At 51.5% G+C, this 20,809-nt stretch overlaps 1 protein-coding gene across 1 annotated transcript in view; it reads right to left on the bottom strand.

Moving 5' to 3' along the window:
• Positions 1 to 20,809, bottom strand: part of CACNA1B (calcium voltage-gated channel subunit alpha1 B) — a 191,148-nt gene that overhangs the window by 82,399 nt on the left and 87,940 nt on the right. Inside the window, exons 18-20 of the mRNA XM_057313871.1 lie at positions 19,581 to 19,690; positions 11,494 to 12,285; positions 10,330 to 10,547 (exon numbers count right to left, since the gene is read on the bottom strand). Of these exons, the coding sequence (XP_057169854.1) occupies positions 10,330 to 10,547; positions 11,494 to 12,285; positions 19,581 to 19,690 (1,120 nt within the window). The remainder of the gene's footprint in view (positions 1 to 10,329; positions 10,548 to 11,493; positions 12,286 to 19,580; positions 19,691 to 20,809) is intronic.

The raw sequence follows: 20,809 nt of genomic DNA, 5'->3' as shown, positions 1-20,809 counted from the left end.
AGGTTGCAGGATACAAGGTTGATACACAAAAGTCAATTACTTTCCTATTTATCAACAATGAATAAATGAAATTTGGAATTAAAAGCACAGTATCGGGCTGGGAGTTAAGATGGCGGAGGAGTAGGAGACACCGTTTTCAGCCGGTCCCCCGAGTCGAGCTGGATAGGTACCAGACCAGCCTAAACAACCACGGAACCAGCCTGAGACGCAGGAAGACGCATCTGGATCTCTACAAATGAACATCTCCAGCGCTGAGTATTGAGGTACGAAGCGGGGAGCCATGAAACTGTGCACAGATATCGGAAGATAAACGGAAGGGGGAGGGAGCCGCCATGTTTGGGCGCCGGGAAGCGGTAGCCACTTGCACGGGAGAGCGGGCGGGGCTCACGGACGGCACCCACAAAACAGCAGACTGAGACGTGAGCCGGGTGCGTGCGCCACCAGGCATCTCGCGGAACACAGGAATCCCGGTGCGCTCACTGGATCTAGACTGAGACCGGGAGCTTCCGGAGTGCGCGCGGGGCGGCTGGCGGCTGGCGGCATTAGAAACACAAAGGACAGAGACGCACCGGCCCTGGAAGTGAGGGCTGGGACGCCGGGTGTGGGGCGCACATCCCGGGACACTGCAGGGTTGAGCAGCACCAACAGAAACAGAGTTAAAGTGGCCAGAACATTAGTAGAGAACGGGCCGCAATCCCTCTGTTCTGTGACAGAGGCTGAAATTTGGCCGCTGCTGCTCTGACTCTCAGAAGAGGCACAGCAAACCGCCAGGGAAAGCTGCCAGAGAACAAAAGCCTGGAAATACCGGCTCAGGGAGTGCCCATCCCCATCCCCCCTCGCCCAAACAGGGCTGCCTGAGTATCGGCGCGGCAGGCCCCTCCCCCAGAAGGCAGGCTGAAAAATCAAGAAGCCCACAACCCGGGCGCCTGGGTGGCGCAGTCATTGAGCGCCTGCCTTCGGCTTAGGGCGTGATCCCGGCGTTCCGGAAAGGAGTCCGTCATCGGGCTCCTCCGCTGGGAGCCTGCTTCTTCCTCTCCCACTCCCCTGCTTCTGTTCCCTCTCTCACTGGTTGGCTGCCACATAAATAAATAAATAAAATCTTTAAAGAAGAAGCCCACATCCCTAAGATCCCTATAAAACAAGGGGCACGGCCTGGGACCCAGTCAATAATTTGGGCTCTGGAAACCCCGCAACCTCTCTTCATCAGAATGACAAGAAGGAGAAGCCCCCCCCAGCAAAGAAAAGACAGTGAGTCTGTGGCCTCTGCCACAGAAATAATGGATATGGATGTAACCAAATTATCAGAAATGGAATTCAGAGTAACGATGGTCAAAATGATGAGTAGAATTGAAAAAACTATTAACGAAAAGGTTACTGAGAATATAGAATCCCTAAGGACAGAAATGAGAGCGAATCTGACAGAAATTAAAAATTCTATGAGCCAAATGCAGGCAAAACTAGAGGCTCTGACGGCCAGGGTCGCAGAAGCAGAGGAACGGGTTAGTGAATTGGAGGATGGGTTAATAGAGGAAAAAATGAAAATAGAAGATGGTCTTAAAAAAATCCACGCCCACGAATGTAGGTTACGGGAGATTACTGACTCAATGAAACGATCCAATGTTAGAATCATCGGCATCCCCGAGGGGGTGGAGAAAAACAGAGGTCTAGAAGAGATATTTGAACAAATTGTAGCTGAAAACTTCCCTAATCTAGCAAGGGAAACAAACATTCGTGTCCAAGAGGCAGAGAGGACCCCTCCCAAGCTCAACCACGACAAACCTACGCCACGTCACGTCATAGTGCATTTCGCAAATATTAGATCCAAGGATACAGTATTGAAAGCGGCCAGGGCAAAGAAATTTCTCACGTACCAAGGCAAAAGCATCAGAATTACGTCAGACCTGTCTACACAGACCTGGAATGAGAGAAAGGGTTGGGGGAGCATATTTAAAGCTCTTTCAGAGAAAAACATGCAGCCAAGGATCCTTTATCCAGCAAGGCTGTCATTCAGAATTGATGGAGAAATAAAGACATTTCAGAATCGCCAGTCACTAACCAATTTTGTAACCACGAAACCAGCCCTACAGGAGATATTACAGGGGGTTCTATAAAAGTAAAAAGGCCCCAAGAGTGATACAGAACAGAAAGTCACAGCCAATACAAACAAAGACTTTACTGGCAACATGGCAACATTAAAATCATATCTCTCAGTAATCAGCCTTAATGTAAATGGTTTGAACCATCCCATAAAACGCCACAGGGTTGCAGATTGGATAAAAAGAAATGACCCATCCATTTGCTGTCTACAAGAGACTCATTTCAAACCCAAAGATGCATTCAGACTGAGAGTAAGGGGATGGAGTACCATCTTTCATGCAAATGGACCTCAAAAGAAAGCTGGGGTAGCAATTCTCATATCAGATAAATTGGATTTTAAACTACAGACTATAGTTAGAGATGCAGAAGGGCACTATATTATTCTTAAGGGAAGTATTCAACAAGTAGATATGACAATTATAAATATATATGCCCCCAACAGGGGAGCAGCAAGATACACAAGCCAACTCTTAACCAAAATAAAGAGACATATAAATAAAAATACATTAATAGTAGGGGACCTCAACACTCCACTATCAGAAATAGACAGAACACCCTGGCAAAAACTAAGCAAAGAATCAAAGGCTTTGAATGCCATACTCGACGAGTTGGACCTCATAGATATATATAGAACACTACACCCCAGAACCAAAGAATACTCATTCTATTCTAATGCCCATGGAACATTCTCAAGAATAGACCATGTTCTGGGACACAAAACAGGTCTCAACCGATACCAAAAGATTGAAATTATCCCCTGCATATTCTCAGACCACAACGCTCTGAAATTGGAACTCAACCACAAGGAAAAATTTGGAAGAAACTCAAACACTTGGAGACTAAGAACCATCCTGCTCAGGAATGACTCGATAAACCAGGAAATCAAAAATCAAATTAAACAATTTATGGAGACCAATGAGAATGAAAATACAACAGTCCAAAACCTATGGGATACTGCAAAGGCAGTCCTAAGGGGGAAATACATAGCCATCCAAGCCTCACTCAAAAGAATAGAAAAATCTAAAATGCAGTTTTTATATTCTCACCTCAAGAAGCTGGAACAGCAACAGAGGGACAGGCCTAATCCACTCACGAGGAAGCAGTTGACCAAGATTAGAGCAGAAATCAATCAAGCAGAAACCAGAAGTACAATAGAGCAGATCAACAGGACTAGAAGCTGGTTCTTTGAGAGAATCAATAAAATTGACAGACCACTGGCAAGACTTATCCAAAAGAAAAGAGAAAGGACCCAGATTATTAAAATTATGAATGAAAAAGGAGAGGTCACGACGAGCACCATTGAAATCGGAAGGATTATTAGAAATTTTTATCAACAGCTATATGCCAATAAACTAAGCAATCTGGAAGAGATGGAATCCTTCCTGGAAACCTATAAACTACCAAGATTGAAACCGGAAGAAATTGATTCCTTAAACAGGCCAATTAATTATGAAGAAATTGAGTCAGTGATAAACAACCTTCCAAATAACAAAACTCCAGGCCCGGACGGTTTTCCTGGGGAATTCTACCAAACATTCAAAGGAGAAATAATACCTATTCTCCTAAAGCTATTTCAAAAAATAGAAACAGAAGGAAAGCTACCAAACTCATTCTATGAGGCCAATATTACCTTGATCCCCAAACCAGGCAAAGACCCCATCAAAAAGGAGAATTACAGACCGATTTCCCTAATGAATATGGACGCCAAAATCCTCAACAAGATACTTGCTAATAGAATCCAACAGTACATTAAAAGGATTATCCATCACGATCAGGTGGGATTCATACCTGGGATGCAAGCGTGGTTCAATATTCGCAAATCAATCAGCGTGATTCATCATATCAACAAGAAAAGACTCAGGAACCATATGATCCTCTCAATCGATGCCGAAAAAGCATTCGACAAAATACAGCATCCTTTCCTGATTAAAACCCTTCAGAGTGTAGGAATAGAAGGTACATTTCTCAATCTCATAAAAGCCATCTATGAAAAGCCTACTGCAAATATTATTCTCAATGGGGAAAAGCTGGAAGCCTTTCCCTTAAGATCAGGAACTCGACAAGGATGCCCACTCTCGCCACGATTATTCAACATAGTACTAGAAGTCCTTGCAACAGCAATCAGACGACAAAAAGGGATCAAAGGTATTCAAATTGGCAAAGAAGAAGTCAAAATGTCTCTCTTTGCAGATGACATGATACTCTATATGGAAAACCCAAAAGAAGCCACTCCCAAACTATTAGAAGTTATAGAGCAATTCAGTAACGTGGCAGGATACAAAATAAATGCTCAGAAATCAGTTGCATTTCTATACACGAATAACGAGACCGAAGAAAGAGAAATTAGGGAATCCATCCCATTTACAATAGCACCAAAAACCATACGTTACCTTGGAATTAACTTAACCAGAGACGTAAAGGACCTATATTCTAGAAACTATAAATCACTCTTGAAAGACATTGAGGAAGACATAAAAAGATGGAAAGATATTCCATGCTCATGGATCGGAAGAATTAACATAGTTAAAATGTCCATGCTACCCAGAGCAATCTACACTTTCAATGCTATCCCGATCAAAATACCAAGGACATTTTTCAAAGAACTGGAACAAACAGTCCTTAATTTTGTATGGAAACAGAAAAGGCCCCGAATCTCCAAGGAACTGTTGAAAAGGAAAAACAAAGCTGGGGGCATCACAATGCTGGATTTCGAGCTGTACTACAAAGCTGTGATCACAAAGACAGCATGGTACTGGCACAAAAACAGACACATAGACCAATGGAACAGAATAGAGAACCCAGAAATGGACCCTCGGCTCTTCGGGCAACTAATATTTGATAAAGCAGGGAAAAACATCCGGTGGGAAAAAGACAGTCTCTTCAATAAATGGTGCTGGGAAAATTGGACAGCTACATGCAAGAGAATGAAACTTGACCACTATCTCACACCATACACAAAAATAAACTCCAAATGGATGAAAGACCTCGATGTGAGACAGGAATCCATCAAAATTCTAGAGGAGAACATAGGCAACAACCTCTACGACATCGGCCAAAGCAACCTTTTTCATGACACATCCCCAAAGGCAAGAGAAACAAAAGATAAAATGAATTTATGGGACTTCATCAAGATTAAAAGTTTCTGCACATCCAAGGAAACAGTCAGAAAAACTAAGAGGCAGCCCACGGAATGGGAGAAGATATTTGCAAATGACACTACAGATAAAGGACTGGTATCCAAGATCTACAAAGAACTTCTCAAACTCAATACACGAGAAACAAATAAACAAATCAAAAAATGGGCAGAAGATATGAACAGACACTTTTCCAATGAAGACATACAAATGGCTAACAGACACATGAAAAAATGTTCAAAATCATTAGCCATCAAGGAAATTCAAATCAAAACCACACTGAGATACCACCTTACGCCAGTTAGAATGGCAAAAATAGACAAGGCAAGAAACAACAATTGTTGGAGAGGATGTGGAGAAAGGGGATCCCTCTTACATTGTTGGTGGGAATGCAAGTTGGTACAGCCACTCTGGAAAACAGTGTGGAGGTCCCTTAAAAAGTTAAAAATTGAGCTACCCTATGATCCAGCCATTGCACTACTGGGTATTTACCCCAAAGATACAGACGTAGTGAAGAGAAGGGCCATATGCACCCCAATGTTCATAGCAGCAATGTCCACAATAGCTAAATTGTGGAAGGAGCCGAGATGCCCTTCAACAGATGACTGGATTAAGAAGCTGTGGTCCATATATACGATGGAATATTACTCAGCTATCAGAAAGAACGAGTTCTCAACATTTGCTACAACATGGACAGCACTGGAGGAGATAATGCTAAGTGAAATAAGTCAAGCAGAGAAAGACAACTATCATATGATTTCTCTCATCTATGGAACATAAGAACTAGGATGATCGGTAGGGGAAGAAAGGGATAAAGAAAGGGGGGGTAATCAGAAGGGGGAATGAAACATGAGAGACTATGGACTATGAGAAACAAACTGAGGACTTCAGAGGGGAGGGGGGTGGGGGAATGGGATAGACCGGTGATGGGTAGTAAGGAGGGCACGTATTGCATGGTGCACTGGGTGTTATACACAACTAATGAATCATCGAGCCTTACATCGGAAACCGGGGATGTACTGTATGGTGACTAACATAATATAATAAAAAATCATTAAAAAAAAAAAAGGTATAAAAAACTTTTCAGCAACTGTAAAAAAAATAAAAAAATAAAAATAAATAAAAGCACAGTATCATTTATATTTACTCCTCCCAAAATGAAATTCTTAAGTATAAATCTAACAAAATATCTACAGGACCTACATATGAAAAACTGAAACTCTGAGGAATGAAATCAAAGAGCTAAACGAAGAAGTGTTCCATGTTCATAAACAGGAAGAGTCAATACTGTCAAGGTGCCAGTTCTTCCCAACTTGACCTAGAGATTAAATGCAATCCCAATCAAAATCTCATCAAGTTATTTTATGGATATTAGCAAAATGATTCTAAAGTTTATATGGAGAAGCAAAAGACCCAGAACAGCCAACACTTCAATATAGAAGGAAAAGAACAAAGTTAGAGGACCAATGCCACCCAACTTTAAGACTCACTATAAAGTTACAGTGATCAAGACAGTATCGTATCAGTGAAAGAACAAACACATAGAATAACAGAACAGAAAGCTCAGAAATAGACCCCAGAAATAGACCCCAGAAATATAGTCAACTGATCATTGATAAAGAAGCAAAGATAATCAGTGGGGCAAAGATCATCTCTTCAACAACTGATGCTAGAAAAACTGGATGTCCACATGTGAAAATGAATATGGACACAGACATTACATCCTTCACAGAAGTGAAGTCAAAATGGCTCCTAGGCATAAATGTGAAATGCAGAACTATAAAACTCCTAGGGGATGACACAGGAGAAACCCTAGATGACCTTGTTTACGATGATCTGTTTTAGATTCCACACCAAAGATACGATCCATGAAAGAAATAAGGGGTCAGCTGGACTTCACTAAAATTAAGAAATTCTGCTCTGTGAAAGACAATGTCAAGAGAACAATTAGATGAGCCACAGGTGCAAGAAAAAAATCTGCAAAAAACACATCTGATAAAAAAAACTGTTATCTAAAATTTACAATGAACTCTTAAAAATCGAGAATAAGAAAACAACCTAATTAAAAAATGGGCTGGAGATCTTAACAGACACCTTACCAAAGAAGATAAGGCAGATTGCAAGTAAGTATATAAAACAATGTTCCACATCACACATCATTAGGGAAATGCATATTAAAACAATTTGATACCACTGCACACTTACAGAATGGCCAAAATCTGGAACACTGACAATACCAAGTGCTGGCAAGGATGTGGAGTAATGGGAACTCTCATACGTTACTAGTGGAAATGCAAAATGGTAGAGACAGTTCAGTGGTTTCTTACAAAACTAAACATACTCTTGCCATATGATCCAGCCATTACTCTCCTTGGTATTTACCCAAAGAAGCTAAAAGCAAGTTCACACAAAATCTTGCACACAGATGTTTATGACAGCTTTATTCATAATTGCCAAAATTTAGAAGCCTCCAAGATGTTCTCCAGTAGATGAATGGGTAAACTGTGGAACACCCAGACAATGGAAATATTATTCAGTGCCAAAAAGAAATGAGCTTTCAAGCCATGAAAAGACATGGAAGAACCTTAAATATATATTGGGAAGTGAAAGAAACCAATCTAAAAAGGCTATGTACTGTATGATTCTAAATATACTGCATTCTGAATAAGGCAAAACAATGGTCAGTAAAGAGATCTGTGGTTGTTAAAGGTTGGGGAGGGGGAGGGATGGATAGGCAGAGCACAGAGAATTATTACAGCAGTGCAAATACTCGGTATCATATTATAATGATGGCATATGTCATTGTACGTTTGTCCAAACCCATAGAAGGTACAACACCAAGAGTGAGCCCTGAAGTAAACTGTCGACTTCGGGTGATTATGATGTGTCAGTGTAGGTTCATCCTTGGTCACATATGCACCATCTGGTGGGGAATGTTGACAGTAGGGAGGCTATGTATGTGTGGGGGCACAGAGTAATGGGAACACTCTGTACCTTCCTCTCTGTTTCATTTTGAACCCTAAACTGCTCTTTAAAAAATTAGGTATCAGATTTTTTTCAAATAAGAAAATAAAAAAGTCAGCAAAATGACATGAACAGGTATCTCACCAAATAAGAAATACAGATGGCAAATAAGCATATTAAAAGATGCTCACCATCATATGTCATTAGGGAATTGCAAAACAGAACAATGAAATCCCATTACATACTTATTAGAATGGCAAAAATACAAAACACTGACAACACCAGATGTTGGAGAGGGTGTGGAACACCAGGGTCTCTCATTCATCGCTGGTGGGAATACAAAATGATACAGCCACTTTGTTAGAATGTTTGCCAATTCTTTACAAAACCAAACACAATCTCACCTTACAATCCAATAGTCATGCTCTTAGCTATTTGCACAAATAAGTTTAAAATGTATGTCTATACAAAATCCTGAACATAGATGCTTATAATAGCTTTAATCGTAATTGCCAAAATTTAGAAGATGTCCTTCAATAGGTGGATAGATAAACTGTGGGCGATCCAGACAACGGAATACTATTCAGTGCTAAAAAGAAATGAGCCATCAAGCCATGAAAAGACATGGAGGAACCTTAAATGCGTCTTGGTAAGTGAAAGAATCAGGCTACACACTGTATGATTACAACTATATGACATTCTGGAAAAGGCAGAACTACAGAAACAGTAAAAAGATCAGTGGCTGCCAGGAGTTGGGGAAGAAGGGCTGCGCCTGACTCATGGACAAAATCCAGGTGGAAACCCTGGGCTCATCCTCAAGCTTCGCCAGAGAGAATCAGACCAGGGGGTTGCTTTCCAGGAGTCTGGGAAGACAGACCCATCAGTACCCATGAGAGGTGAAAAAAGAGAATGGGCGAGGGAAAGCTTCCTCCCAAGGAAGCAAAGAGGAGGGGAGCCTAAGCAGCCAGAGCCGGCCACCTCCCATTGCTACCCCTGGCATTGTACACTGGTTCACAGGCCCCAGATGAAAGCACCTACACAAGAGATAAGGGGTGTACGCACATGCCTATGTGTGTGGACACATCTGCAAAAGCAAGCAGGCATGTTGTGGTCAAGACCTAAATCCTCATCTGGCCTTGTATGTCAGCTCTGCTTCTGTGGCCTCTCCTTCTCCGCCTGCAATGCTTCCTCTATCTTTGGTGCTCACAAGACATCTGTGCACCTTCTACACACAGTGTGAGGGGACTGCATTTGATCCCTACAGGTCTCTCCCTACTAGATGGAGTGATCTGCAGACAGGAACAGCATCTGGTTCACCCTGTACCCTCAGTGCCTGCACATGGTCAGGACCTCTCGAATGTGTGAGTGAGTGACTGAGGGGAAGAAGAAAAGGGCTCAGGCAAAGATCTCTGGGGACCTCAGAGCAGGGATGATAGGGCACGTAAGTCATGGGAAGACCACCGACTAGTTGTCAGCCCCCATCAAGTCTGGGGCCATGGTCCGTAGCAGCTTTCATGTAACTGTGAAAAGTCATGACCGTCCTGAGGTCTGTCTTCCTTTTTTTTTTTTTTTTTTTTTTATTTAAAGATTTTTATTTATTTATTCGACAGAGATAGAGACAGCCAGCAAGAGAGGGAACACAAGCAGGAGGAGTGGGAGAGGAAGAAGCAGGCTCATAGTGGAAGAGCCTGATGTGGGGCTCGATCCCATAACGCCGGGATCACGCCCTGAGCCGAAGGCAGGCGCTTAACCGCTGTGCCACCCAGGCGCCCCATGAGGTCTGTCTTCCTGATGAGACTATTAGCCCCCCAAGGGCAGCTCTGGTCCTGCTCCCTCCTACTGTCCCCAGCACTCTAACACCATGCCTGGCACTGAGCTGGTAACTTGCAAATGTTTTTGGAAGAGAGGAGAATAGAGCTTAAATGACACATAATAGTAACAGGCTCCTCTGGGCCACTGGAAAACAGAGATATCAAGGCACAGATGCTGACCACAAAGGACTTCCTCTCCAGTTGGTGGCACAGTTCACACAGGCGTGCTCTGTCCCCAAGCAGCTATCATGGACGGGGTGGGGGAGAGCAAACTGGGCCCACACAAGGTGGGCCCTGCCCCGCTGATACAGGGAGATACTCACTGGGAACAGCCGTGGTCTCCCCAGGAGGGCCGGTCAGCGTCACTGGGATATGCACTGTAGCACTCAGGTCCGAGGGTTGACTGCCCATCCGCGTGACATTCCGCTGATTATCTGCATCCTCTGGCTGCCCCTCCACCTTCTGTAGACACGTGCTGGGCAATGCATGCACAGGGCCCACACCCACTATCCCACTGGCCTCCAGCTCACAGTGTGGTTCCCTGCAACCAAGAATGCACATCAGAGTCAGATGCAGCCCCAAACTGCTATTCAGCCTGCAAAATCCAGCTCCTTATGCCCCTATCCAGAACAAATAAATCCCTGATTACTTCCTCTGCTACTCTGGCATTTCATACGGTTTTTATCCCTTTGCACATTTCTGTGTTTTCAGGTCTGAAAGGTAAAATGGCGCTGACTCACATGTCTGTCCCTGGCACAGACCAGGCATGGCTGGCATCACAATATGTATAGAAAGGAACTGTTTGCAGAATGAAGAAGCCTGTAAGAGGATGTTTCCCTAAGCTACTCCACCTAGAGCCCCAGCAGACCAAAAGGCCCAGCACGGAGCTCTGCACAGACAGTGCCTGCACTGGGCTGGTCCTGAGCGGTCCCCTCCAGGTGCAGGAGTTCTGGGAGGCTGCTGGCCTTAGCCTGGGGGCTCCTGTTACCCCAGGTTTCTCACTGAGTCAGAGTCAGATCCTGGCCCAACTAGAAACAAGCTGGACGGGGCTGCTGTGGAAGGGTAGGAGGCCCCCTGTGTCGCGGCCACCCAGCCTGCCCCTACTCCCTTCTACCATTCGGCCCAGTGGCCTCCTCAGGCCTCCCTCAGGCTCTCTCCAATTTTCTCTTTTCCCTGCCCCACTACGCTCTTCCCACGCCAACATGTCCCAAACCAGTCCCAACAATTTCCCTCCCCCATGCCCTCTTTCCCGCCCCGGTGCCTTAGAATAATGGCTGACGTTCACTGAGCATATCCTGCCCCCCACACAGTTTTAAGCATTCTCCATGTCATCCCAACAAGGCAGAATTGTCACCACCGCAGAGTGAAATGGAGACAGAAGGCGGGGGGACCAGCCCGAACAGAGGCCGCTGCACCCCCACCCCTTTGGACCCTGCCCCCTCTCTGGCCAGCAGCTCCATCCACCATCCGCATGCGCACTTCCTCACTTGGGCTGGTGGTTCCGGAGCTCCTTCTCCCTGTCCCGGTCCTCGACCTCGCCCTCCTTCTCCGCTGCCTCCTTTTCTGCATCCTCGTGCGTGGGCAGCGCCTTGTGCCGGGCCCGGTGCCGACGCGCCGGCTCCTCCCCGCTCCCGGCCTCCCTGGGGCCGGCCCGGGGGCCGCCGCGGTGGCGCGCTCGCCGCTCGCCCTTGGCCCCAGCCGCGCTGCCTTCCTTGCCCTGGTCGGGCGCGTGCCGGTGGGCGCGGTGGCGCCGGGGCTCCCGCTCGGCCGCCTCCTCCGGGGAGCCGCGCCGGTGGTGGCGCCGGCCGCCCTCGGGACCCGGGCCGCGGCCACGCTCACTCCGGGCCTCCTTGCTGCGGCTGCGGTGCGGCCGCGGCCGCTCTTCCCGGGCCCCGGGCTCCCCGCCCTCGGCCTTCGGGGCGTCCCCCCTGTCCTGCTCCCCCGCTGCCGCCGGGGCAGGGACCGGGGCCGGGACCTTGTCGCGGTGCCGGTGGTGCCTGCGCGGCGGGTCCGCGCCCTCGGCCGCCTCCGTGCCCTCTGGCCGGGCCTTGCCTCCCGCGGGGACCCGCGGCCCGTCGCGGCCTAGCTCCACCACGAGCGGCCGGTCCAGGTGCGTCTTCATGTCTGGCCGCAGGTGGCGCGTGGTGGCGTAGCGCAGCCTCTCCTCGGGGTCCATCTCGCTGTACAGCGCCTCGCAGCTGGCCCGCAGGTTCCGCAGCCGCAGCTGGCTGGCCCGCTGCTCCCACACCGAGCGCGCCTTGGCCGAGTTCTGCGGCCTGCTGTGGGGAGACGGGAGGTGAGCGGCCGCCCCCTGCGCCGCCCTCCGACCTCTCTGCCTCACAGGGGAAGCCACAGATGGACGCAGCGATGGAGGGATGGCAGAGTGGGCGTAGGGAGGAGAGGGAGGGAGGACAGGTGTCAGGAGCCCTCAAGACCCCTGGCAGCCGGTGCAGAACAAGTAGGGGATACCCAGGGTAACAAGAATCCAGCACTGCCCCCACCCCATCATGATCCCATAGATTGTGACAGCAGCAACCTCGGGGTGGGGGGTGGGGGGCTCAAGGCCACCCTTGAGCAGGTGTACGGGGGCTCTTGGCCAAGGGATGCAGGGCAGTGGGAATGACAGGCACCAGCATGAGGTGGCAAACAGGCTTCCAGGGCAGGTGGGCTGCTGGCCAGGAAGACCATCATGGGGAGAGGAGGGGGACAGCATCCAAATGGGGCAGGACTGAGGAAGAGGCAGGAGGCAGGGAGGCCCCTGCGGCAACCCTGGGGTGCCGGCCTTGCTGCAGCATAGAGCAGAGCTACCCAGGGAGGGACTTCTCCATCTCCACTTCTAGAAAAACAGCCACTGGCCAGGAGGAGACAGGGGTGTTTGTGAGAGACCCTGAGAAGAGGCAGGTCCTCAGGAATGGGGTAGACAGTAGCCTAGGGAGCAAGGGGCCAGGGGCAGTGGGCCCTATCAGGGGCAAAGGGTAAGCTGTGACTGCTCCCTAAGGTGGCCAGCCCCACCCGGGCAGCTGTCACTCGGCTCAGTGACCACTTGCTCCCAGGAGCCCAGCAGTTAGGTCTAGGGCTACAGATGCTGCCTCCTGTGGTCCTCAATGCCCTCCACTCTCCTGGCTCCACGAGGAGCCCCTTCCATCCGCCAGGGCAGAGAGGAGCCCTCCAGCACCAGGAGTGGCCTGTGCTCCAGTCTCAGCCCTCACTCACAGGCTACCAAAGGTTTGACCACCCTCCAGCCTCACCCACATGGTCACATGTGGGGCTCCACAGCCCAGGGTACATGAGAAGCCCTTTGCATTCTGGAATCTGTGCTGAATAAGGCCTCCAGAGTAGGTGACCCCAGTCCCACCTTGGTCAAGCAGAAACCTCATCTGAGGCCAGAGTCTCGTCCTTCAGCCTCTGGAGGTTTCTGCACCCACCATGGTGGTGGTGGTGGCATCTGTATTGTTCAGAGCCACACTGTACTGTGGGCTGCAATGCCCATCTCATCCAATCCTCACAACTATCTCTTGTCCCTATTTCACAGATGAAGACACTGAACCTAGAAGGCGTGACTCATAGAGGGCCCCATAGCAAGTCACTGACGGAGCCAGGATCAGACGCAGGAAAAGGCAAAACGGAAAAAAGGTATCCTAAGAGGTGAGGCCTTGGCCAGACCCCAACTGCACTGACAGCAGAGTCACAGCCTGAGGGGCCCCAGACCAGGGTCCAGGCTGGATAGGCCACCAGCATCAGGGCCCTGGGCCACTGGGCACCATGCTGACCTGCACAGACAGAGATGGCCCAGTGTGGGAAAGGCCCAGTCCCTCCAGTTGGCCTGCACAAGCTGTGTGATGCCGAATCCTGCCCCTTTGGAGGGGATGTCCAGGCTCCAGTGTGAGGAGCCATTTCCAGGGCAGTGCCTCAAAAGTATGAAAGCAGAAGAGCACGATGTCTGTCCTTCACGTGGGAGCCCGTATGGTAGGCAGGCAGGGCAACGCATGGGGGACAAGTGTCGGCCTCTCTGGCCATCTGCTAACCGACACCTTCAACTGCCACGCCAGGCCCTGACCTGTGTCCTCTGATACATCAAACCTGTGCTTCCCTGCTCCTGGGGACACCTTGCAACAGACCCACCACCTTCTGTGTCTTTGACTTCAACCTGAAGCCCCGGGGACCCACCCATCCCAGCCTGGCACCAAAACAAAGGGCCCAACTCTGAACAATGCTGAACCATGTGAAATGGATGATCGGAGCCCCTGAGGGCTGACAGCCAGTCCAGCAGCCTGACACATACCTGGACTCAGCACCTTTGGTCAGGAGGGTTAGTGTTAGAAGCCACCTAAGACCTGGGGGGCAGTTCTCTGTCAGAGCAGACAGGCAATAAAGATGGTGGGGACAATGTGGTGACTGGGAGCTCAGGTGAGGATGGCCTCCTGATGACATGGCTCTGCCCTCAACCTGGCCTGACCCCAGCTGCAGCTCCTTCTCTCCCACGGACTAGCTAAGCTTCACAAAGAGGTGACTTGTCCACTAAAGTAGAGGGTGCCACAGGGCTGGCAGACTCCCCTCAGAACTTCCCAGGGGAGCAAGACACTGAGTAGCTGGGTCATGTGGCCCCTCTAGGCCCCACCTGGCCCCGCTCCTGCTGGGTCTCTCTGCCTCTCTGGGCCCTAATGCCACCTGAAACTGTCTGCACCCACCCACCCCTCAATGTCCTGGCTTCCTCTCTGGGTACGTCTCTGGGTCCGTGCTCCAGGCTCCCCCTTCCTGTGGGTGTCCGAGTCGGCCTGCACCCACCTGGTCGCTGTTCTGTCCTTGCTCTGTCTGGCACATAAAGTGGTGTGGCCACCCCTAGTCTCTCACTCTGCACCTCTCCACTGAGTTCACAAGCAGCAAGAACACGAGAGTGAGGGCCAGGCCACCATCTGACACACCGTGACAATAATGCAGACAAAGTCCTTCTTTAAAAAGACTCTTTTAGGAGTCACACGGGGATGCCGCCCCCACAATGTCTTGACCCCAGCTTGCTGGTATAGCCCTATTCAACCACACCCAACCCAGGCACTGTGGATACCTGCAGGGCCCAAAAAGGAGCCTCAGTGGCACGGCCCAGCTTTGAGGGCTCTGGGCTGAAAGAGCCAGTTACCCGTAGCTACTCATACGGGAAGCAGCCCTCACTATGACACCATCAGTACCCACATCCACATCTTACTCCAGCCCGTGAATCAGTCCTCCAGGATCCAACAACAGCCAGCAGCTCCAAGTGCTTGTGAGCAAGCCCAGCTTAGGTCTGTGCTGGCTGAGTAGGGAGCAGGTAGCACCCAGAAAGGGCACCTGGCTTCCCCCATCCAGGTGCACCGAGCACACCCAGCTGCTCCGGGGACTTGTCTCACCTGCCGCGTTGGTCTCGCCTTTGAGAGGAAGCCCCTGGAGGCAAGCACCCCAGGACCACTTCCCCTGTCAGACTGACGTCACCTCCAAGAGGGACACACTGGGTTTCTGTGGGTCTACCTCAGGCTCTGGCTGCTCTAACACGAGACGGCAGCTCTGCTCTTGCTAGGACAACTCCCTAAGGGTCACAGATACATCCCTCCGAGTCTAAAAGGGATGGACCCCATGAATGTCCTCAGTGAGTCCTACTGAACACTGTAGCTCATGGGAACCCCAAGGAGACAGCGCCCACTGGCGCCCAGTGGCATATGTGCTCAAGACACCAGAGACACGGCACGTGGACAGACGGCAGACAAGAGGGCCAGGAGGGAGAGGAGGGGGGCTGAGCTCAGAGAGTGACGCCCGCGAGCAGGACTTGGGAACGTCAGGAAGCATGCCCACCGTCCCCCGTCAGCTGCAGAAGGCTTTCTTGGAGCTGCCCCTGAAGCAAGTGATTTGAGGTGGAAAAGCAGTTAGGAGTGGAGGGAGGTGTTCGCACGAGCTGCCATGAAGCCACAGATGGAAGTGGTAGCAGAGCAACTCACGGTGAGTTTACGCTGGAGACAGATGAGCTGTGAGATACAGCACCTCGAGTGTGCTTTACAAAACTGCACATGCAAAAAACAGAACAAAACAAAAGTGAGAAAACCAGAGAGGGTTCTAAGGGACACAGAACACGTTTAAGCCACGTCGGGTCAGGGCGCAGGCCGCAGTGTGCATCTGGGCAGGAGGCCGGGGTCGCTTCCGTCAGAGTGGACACCAGCTGAGACCTCGGGGTAAAAGAGAGGTTGAGAAAGACGGAGCATCGGCGAACAGGGACACTGAGAAGAACACAGCACGCCCCACCGGCGCTGGAAGACAAGAAGCTGCGATCCGGGGGCCCATGCGCTACAGCCCAGCACATTCTGCCCCACGAAGGGCAGTGGGGTTGGAAAGAGCCAACACCGTGTGTCCCTAAATTCCAAATGGCTCTCCCCTGCCACTTGGAGTCCCACTCCTATGGGGCCGTAGTGGGATGACCTGTGCATGTGCCTTGCTCTGAGATGGAGCAAAGCTAACACAGACACCTTACCTTTGGGCTTCACCTGAGCCTTGCTGCCTGTCCACCGTGCTCTGCCCCAGCCCCCGACCCCTTGGCTCCTCAGGCTCTACACCCAGGTGCCTCCAGCTCACCGTGACCCTCACAGGGGCATGCAGGCTACATCACCAACCCACTTCCCTCGGGTGTACTCCAGCCATTTCCCCAGTGACCTTCTGGAAGCTTTTCCAAAACCAACAGAGAAAGCAAAAGTCTCTATCATCCTTCCCCTTTAAGGTAGTTTCCCCAGGGGAGGACCATGTGGCTTCCCACCACCTCCTTCTCAAGGCCAAGTCTACACCCATTTGTGAGGAGCTCAGAACAACTCATCCACCTGCAGGTCCTGGGTGCAGACAGGCGTGGGTGTATGTGTGGGTGTGTGCGTGTGTGAGAAGGAGTGTGCAAATCAGTGTGCGACGGGTGTGAGTGCGTATATGGTGTGTGACTATGAGTGTGGATGTCAGTGTGGGAATGAGTGTGAACGTGTGTGAGCGTGTGTCACAGGGCGTGCCGGGGGACCGAATCATGGGACGGAGGGAGTGTGTGCAGCAGCGCTCAGAGGTCCAGGTGAGGAGAAGGGTGACCGAGCGCAGAGAACCGGGAGGGCCATGCCAACCTTAGCAACCCTTCCCTCCCAGGAGCCTGAGGTGGCTGTCCCCCGAGGACGCAGCCCAGCCCTAAGGGACAGGGACAGCCCTCTGAGGAGGCGTGGCGCCCCGTCCCCTCAGGCATGTGCAGCTGCACAGAGCCCAGGGAGCGTCTCAAACACCAAGGACACTAAGGGCCCCTCTGCACCCAAGGCTTCACAGAGAACATCTGGACCAGTCCTCCCACTTCACCGACCACACCCATGGCTGCAGGGAGCAGGTCAGGGGCCTTACTCTCACCCCAACCCAGCCGTGGGGAAGAAGCAGGCGTTGCCCATCCACCCCCCACTGCACACCCCACTCACCGGGAGAACAGAAACAGTTGGGAGGGTGGGGGGCAACGGACAGACAGAGGACAGACAGAGACCAGGAGCTCTGAGCCTCAGCCCACCACCCACACACCCAGGCGTTCAGACCTGGTCCAGTGTGCAGGGTCTTCAGCAACCACATCAGACCACCTGCCACCCGACAGAGGCAGACTGAGGACATGCCACAGGGGACAAAGGCCCAAAGCTGCAACCCAGGAGAACCTGCAGGACCCACAGCTAGCCCAGGAAGGGGGAACACAGAGGCCAACGCCTGCAAACACCCCAGGCTGGCTTGACAGGAATGAGGCGACACCAAGCTGTGAGGCAGAACGCCCACCCAGGAGAAAAGACGCACCAAGGTGGTGCTCGGGTCAACAGCTGGTGCTGCAATACGCCCTGGGCCTGGCTGTGCCATTCTGCAGCCTTGTACCTGCAGAGCAGTGTCCCCAGACGAGGCCAGGGGCAGAGGAAGAACATCCAGACCTTTCTTGGTGGCCTGACATGTTCTCCACGGTTGTGCTGAGGGCCCCAGCACACGCCTCTCTGAGGTCTCAGCCCCGATGGGAATGGACACCCTGCCGTAACCCCTACAGCACAGGGAGCTCTGGCAAGTGCAGGGCCCACGGGACAATGCACTCACCTCCACGAGCACAGAAGGCAAATGCTGAACGGAAACCCACAAGGCCCGTGATTAAGTCAAAGGCTCACCACTACCTCTGCTAAAGCAGGTTACAACACTCAGGAGAAGGGGCCACCTGCCGGGTCACCACTACCTCCTCAAAGCAAGCCCAGGACCAAGCCAACCAAGTCTCTGAACCGGCCAATCAAAACACAGAGACAAGTGAGCACCGAGTCCCCCAGTAGCTGTCTGAGTCATGGCTGCTGTGTCCTGCCTGGCTTCCTGCAGGCCCCTCGCATCCCTGCCTGGGCCCCCTATGGGCCTGTGGCCTCCTCTAGCTTCTTCTCCCCCAGAGGCCAGTGCTTCCGGCTTGGCTTAGGGGCAGGTCCTCTGCAGAGGCCTTCCTAGAAAACAGGCCATCACCCTGGGGACTGCCAGACAAGAACAGGGCTGCTGTGGTGCACGCTCACACGTGCAGACACACGCACGCTCTCACACCTGCACCCCACACTCCCAGCAAAGTCATCCACCTGGCAGCACACACACTCAGCAGCACGGACGCATGTGTCACCACAGATGTACCTGTGGCTGTTTCCGGGCAGCAGGGAGAGGGAGGGAGGCCGGCTGGATCAGCACGGAAATGGGACGTGTGGGGTGGAGTGGGCGTGGCACCGAAGACAAGTCAGCAGTTCCCGGGGCTCAGCCTGGCCTACAGAGTGAGAGCTCCTCTGTGCTCTCTACGGCCACCCTGATACTAGGCCAGACTTCCTCCCTCCTACCCATCCCTCCCTGCCCCCCGTGGGTGACCTCCCCCAGCACACTGCAGCCTTGACCCTGGGCCGGGCACTCTGTCCCAACTCTGAAGGCCCTGATACTTCCCAATGAGGCTCCGCAATGTGCCTTGAGGCTCAGCTGAACCTTGGGGTGACCAGTCAGTCTCCCCACGGAAGCCTGGGCCTGGCTTCAACTTCTGTCATCACCAAGGCTTCCCCTTGACCTCTGTCCCCATACTGAAACCTTGAAGACATTTTGGGAAACTGCATTAAGTCTCTTGGGCTGCTGAAGTACCAGCTAGAATCTTTTGGCTCACAAAATACATTCCTAAAAAGCTGAATACAAAACGGACATACTGACACGTTCCCTCGGACTCACAATCTTTGTCCAGCGAGGGGCCCTGGAGTGACCCAAGAGTGCTGAGGAGTAGGTCAGAGCCAATCCCACCCACGATGGGAGGGCCATGCGTTGCCACCCCTTGCTCCGGCTCGAACTGGGAGAAGCCATGGAGGCTTTCCCTGGTGAACCCTGTCCTCAAAGGCTGCTATAGGAGGGGAGACTTTCCTTCGCATCACAGCTCCTGGGGGCAGGGAGGGGGCCGTGTCTTAAGAAGCTCCCGCCAACACAAGGGATTCGGAGGAAGCCCCCAGAGGAAGCGTCCTGCTGAGGGCCCGGCTGCGAGACTCTGCAGCAGCCCCGCCGCCCTGCAACCCACGCCCAAGAGCCTTACGCAGCAGCAATGGAGATGTTCGCCGCAGACATGGGACTGACGTCAGCCACTTCTTTGGCTTTTTGCAGAGCAAGCTTCTGGTTGGCTGCTTCTTCCATCTCCTCTTCGTCCTGTTTGAACAGACAGAAGGGTGCAACTAGCCTTGGGAGTGCTGCGTCTACTCCAACGAATCAGCTCTTCCTCCCGCGGTCTCTGAGTCCTTCCTGCCCTCTGAAACTGTGGGCCAGGCAGTGGCTCCAGCACTGAGCACCGGTTCCACACAAGCTCTCTGGTGGCCTTCAGGGACCCCCTTCTCTACCTGCTGCTCAAGGCAACAGCCCCCAAGATTCTTGCCTCAATACCTCTTGCCATGGGCCATCTCCCAGGGTGCTCACAGCTGGTGACTTACACCCCACTTGTGAGCTCAGGCCACAGGGACCCAGCTGCTGCCTGCATGTTTGTCCCACAGCGTTTCCGACTTGGCGCAATAAAAATGCAAACCCATCCCTCCTTCCCTCCCACCTGCTGCCCCCACCCCAGGAGAACATGTCCCACTTGAACAAAGTCAGCCTCTACCCCAGAGCTGTGAGCAAAGGCAAGGGGCAGGTCTTTGCTCCCTGAGGCTAGGTCCCGGCCCAGCACTGGTCACAGGAATTGTCACCAGGAGTGGGTCTAGCAGGGACACCTCCTAGCCTTTGAGCTTTTCCTACTTGGACCCATCAGGTCACATGTGTCTACCTGTCCCCAGCTGTAACTGTGAAAAGTCCCTCCCTGTGTCCACCTGGACAGCCACTTGCAGTGCCTGTGTTCCCTTCACCACCGAGTTCCTGAGGAGGGCCCCACAGCTCTCTGACACATGTGTTGATATCCTGCCCTGCCTCTGCCCTCCATGGGAAGGGGAGTGGACATCTGGGCAGACCCTCTGGCCTTGACCCCATGTCACTTGGCAAACCCAACAGGCTCTGCTCCTGGGATCTGGATGAAAAGCTCTGGGCTGAGCCCATGGGCCCATGGAGGGAAACTAAGGCCTCCATGTCATCCAGCTAGACTGCCGAGACCTCCATTCTTTCCCCCAAATCCCCAATCCTGAGCCCACCTGGCTTCCATGGAAGGTGACATTCCCAGTGTGGCCCAAAATGTCCTTAAATCTTCCCCTAGAGGTCCCCAAATAGCAAAAACTAAGACCCCTGTTAGCTGCCTGCAGATTTCCCATAGTGCAAACGTCTTCAAGCTTCAGGCCCAAGAGAGCA

The sequence above is a fragment of the Ursus arctos genome, unplaced genomic scaffold (assembly GCF_023065955.2).
Source record: "Ursus arctos isolate Adak ecotype North America unplaced genomic scaffold, UrsArc2.0 scaffold_18, whole genome shotgun sequence".
Lineage (NCBI taxonomy): Eukaryota > Metazoa > Chordata > Mammalia > Carnivora > Ursidae > Ursus > Ursus arctos.
The sequence above is the reverse complement of the archived record's forward strand: the minus strand, read 5'-3'. Positions and strand labels throughout refer to the sequence as shown.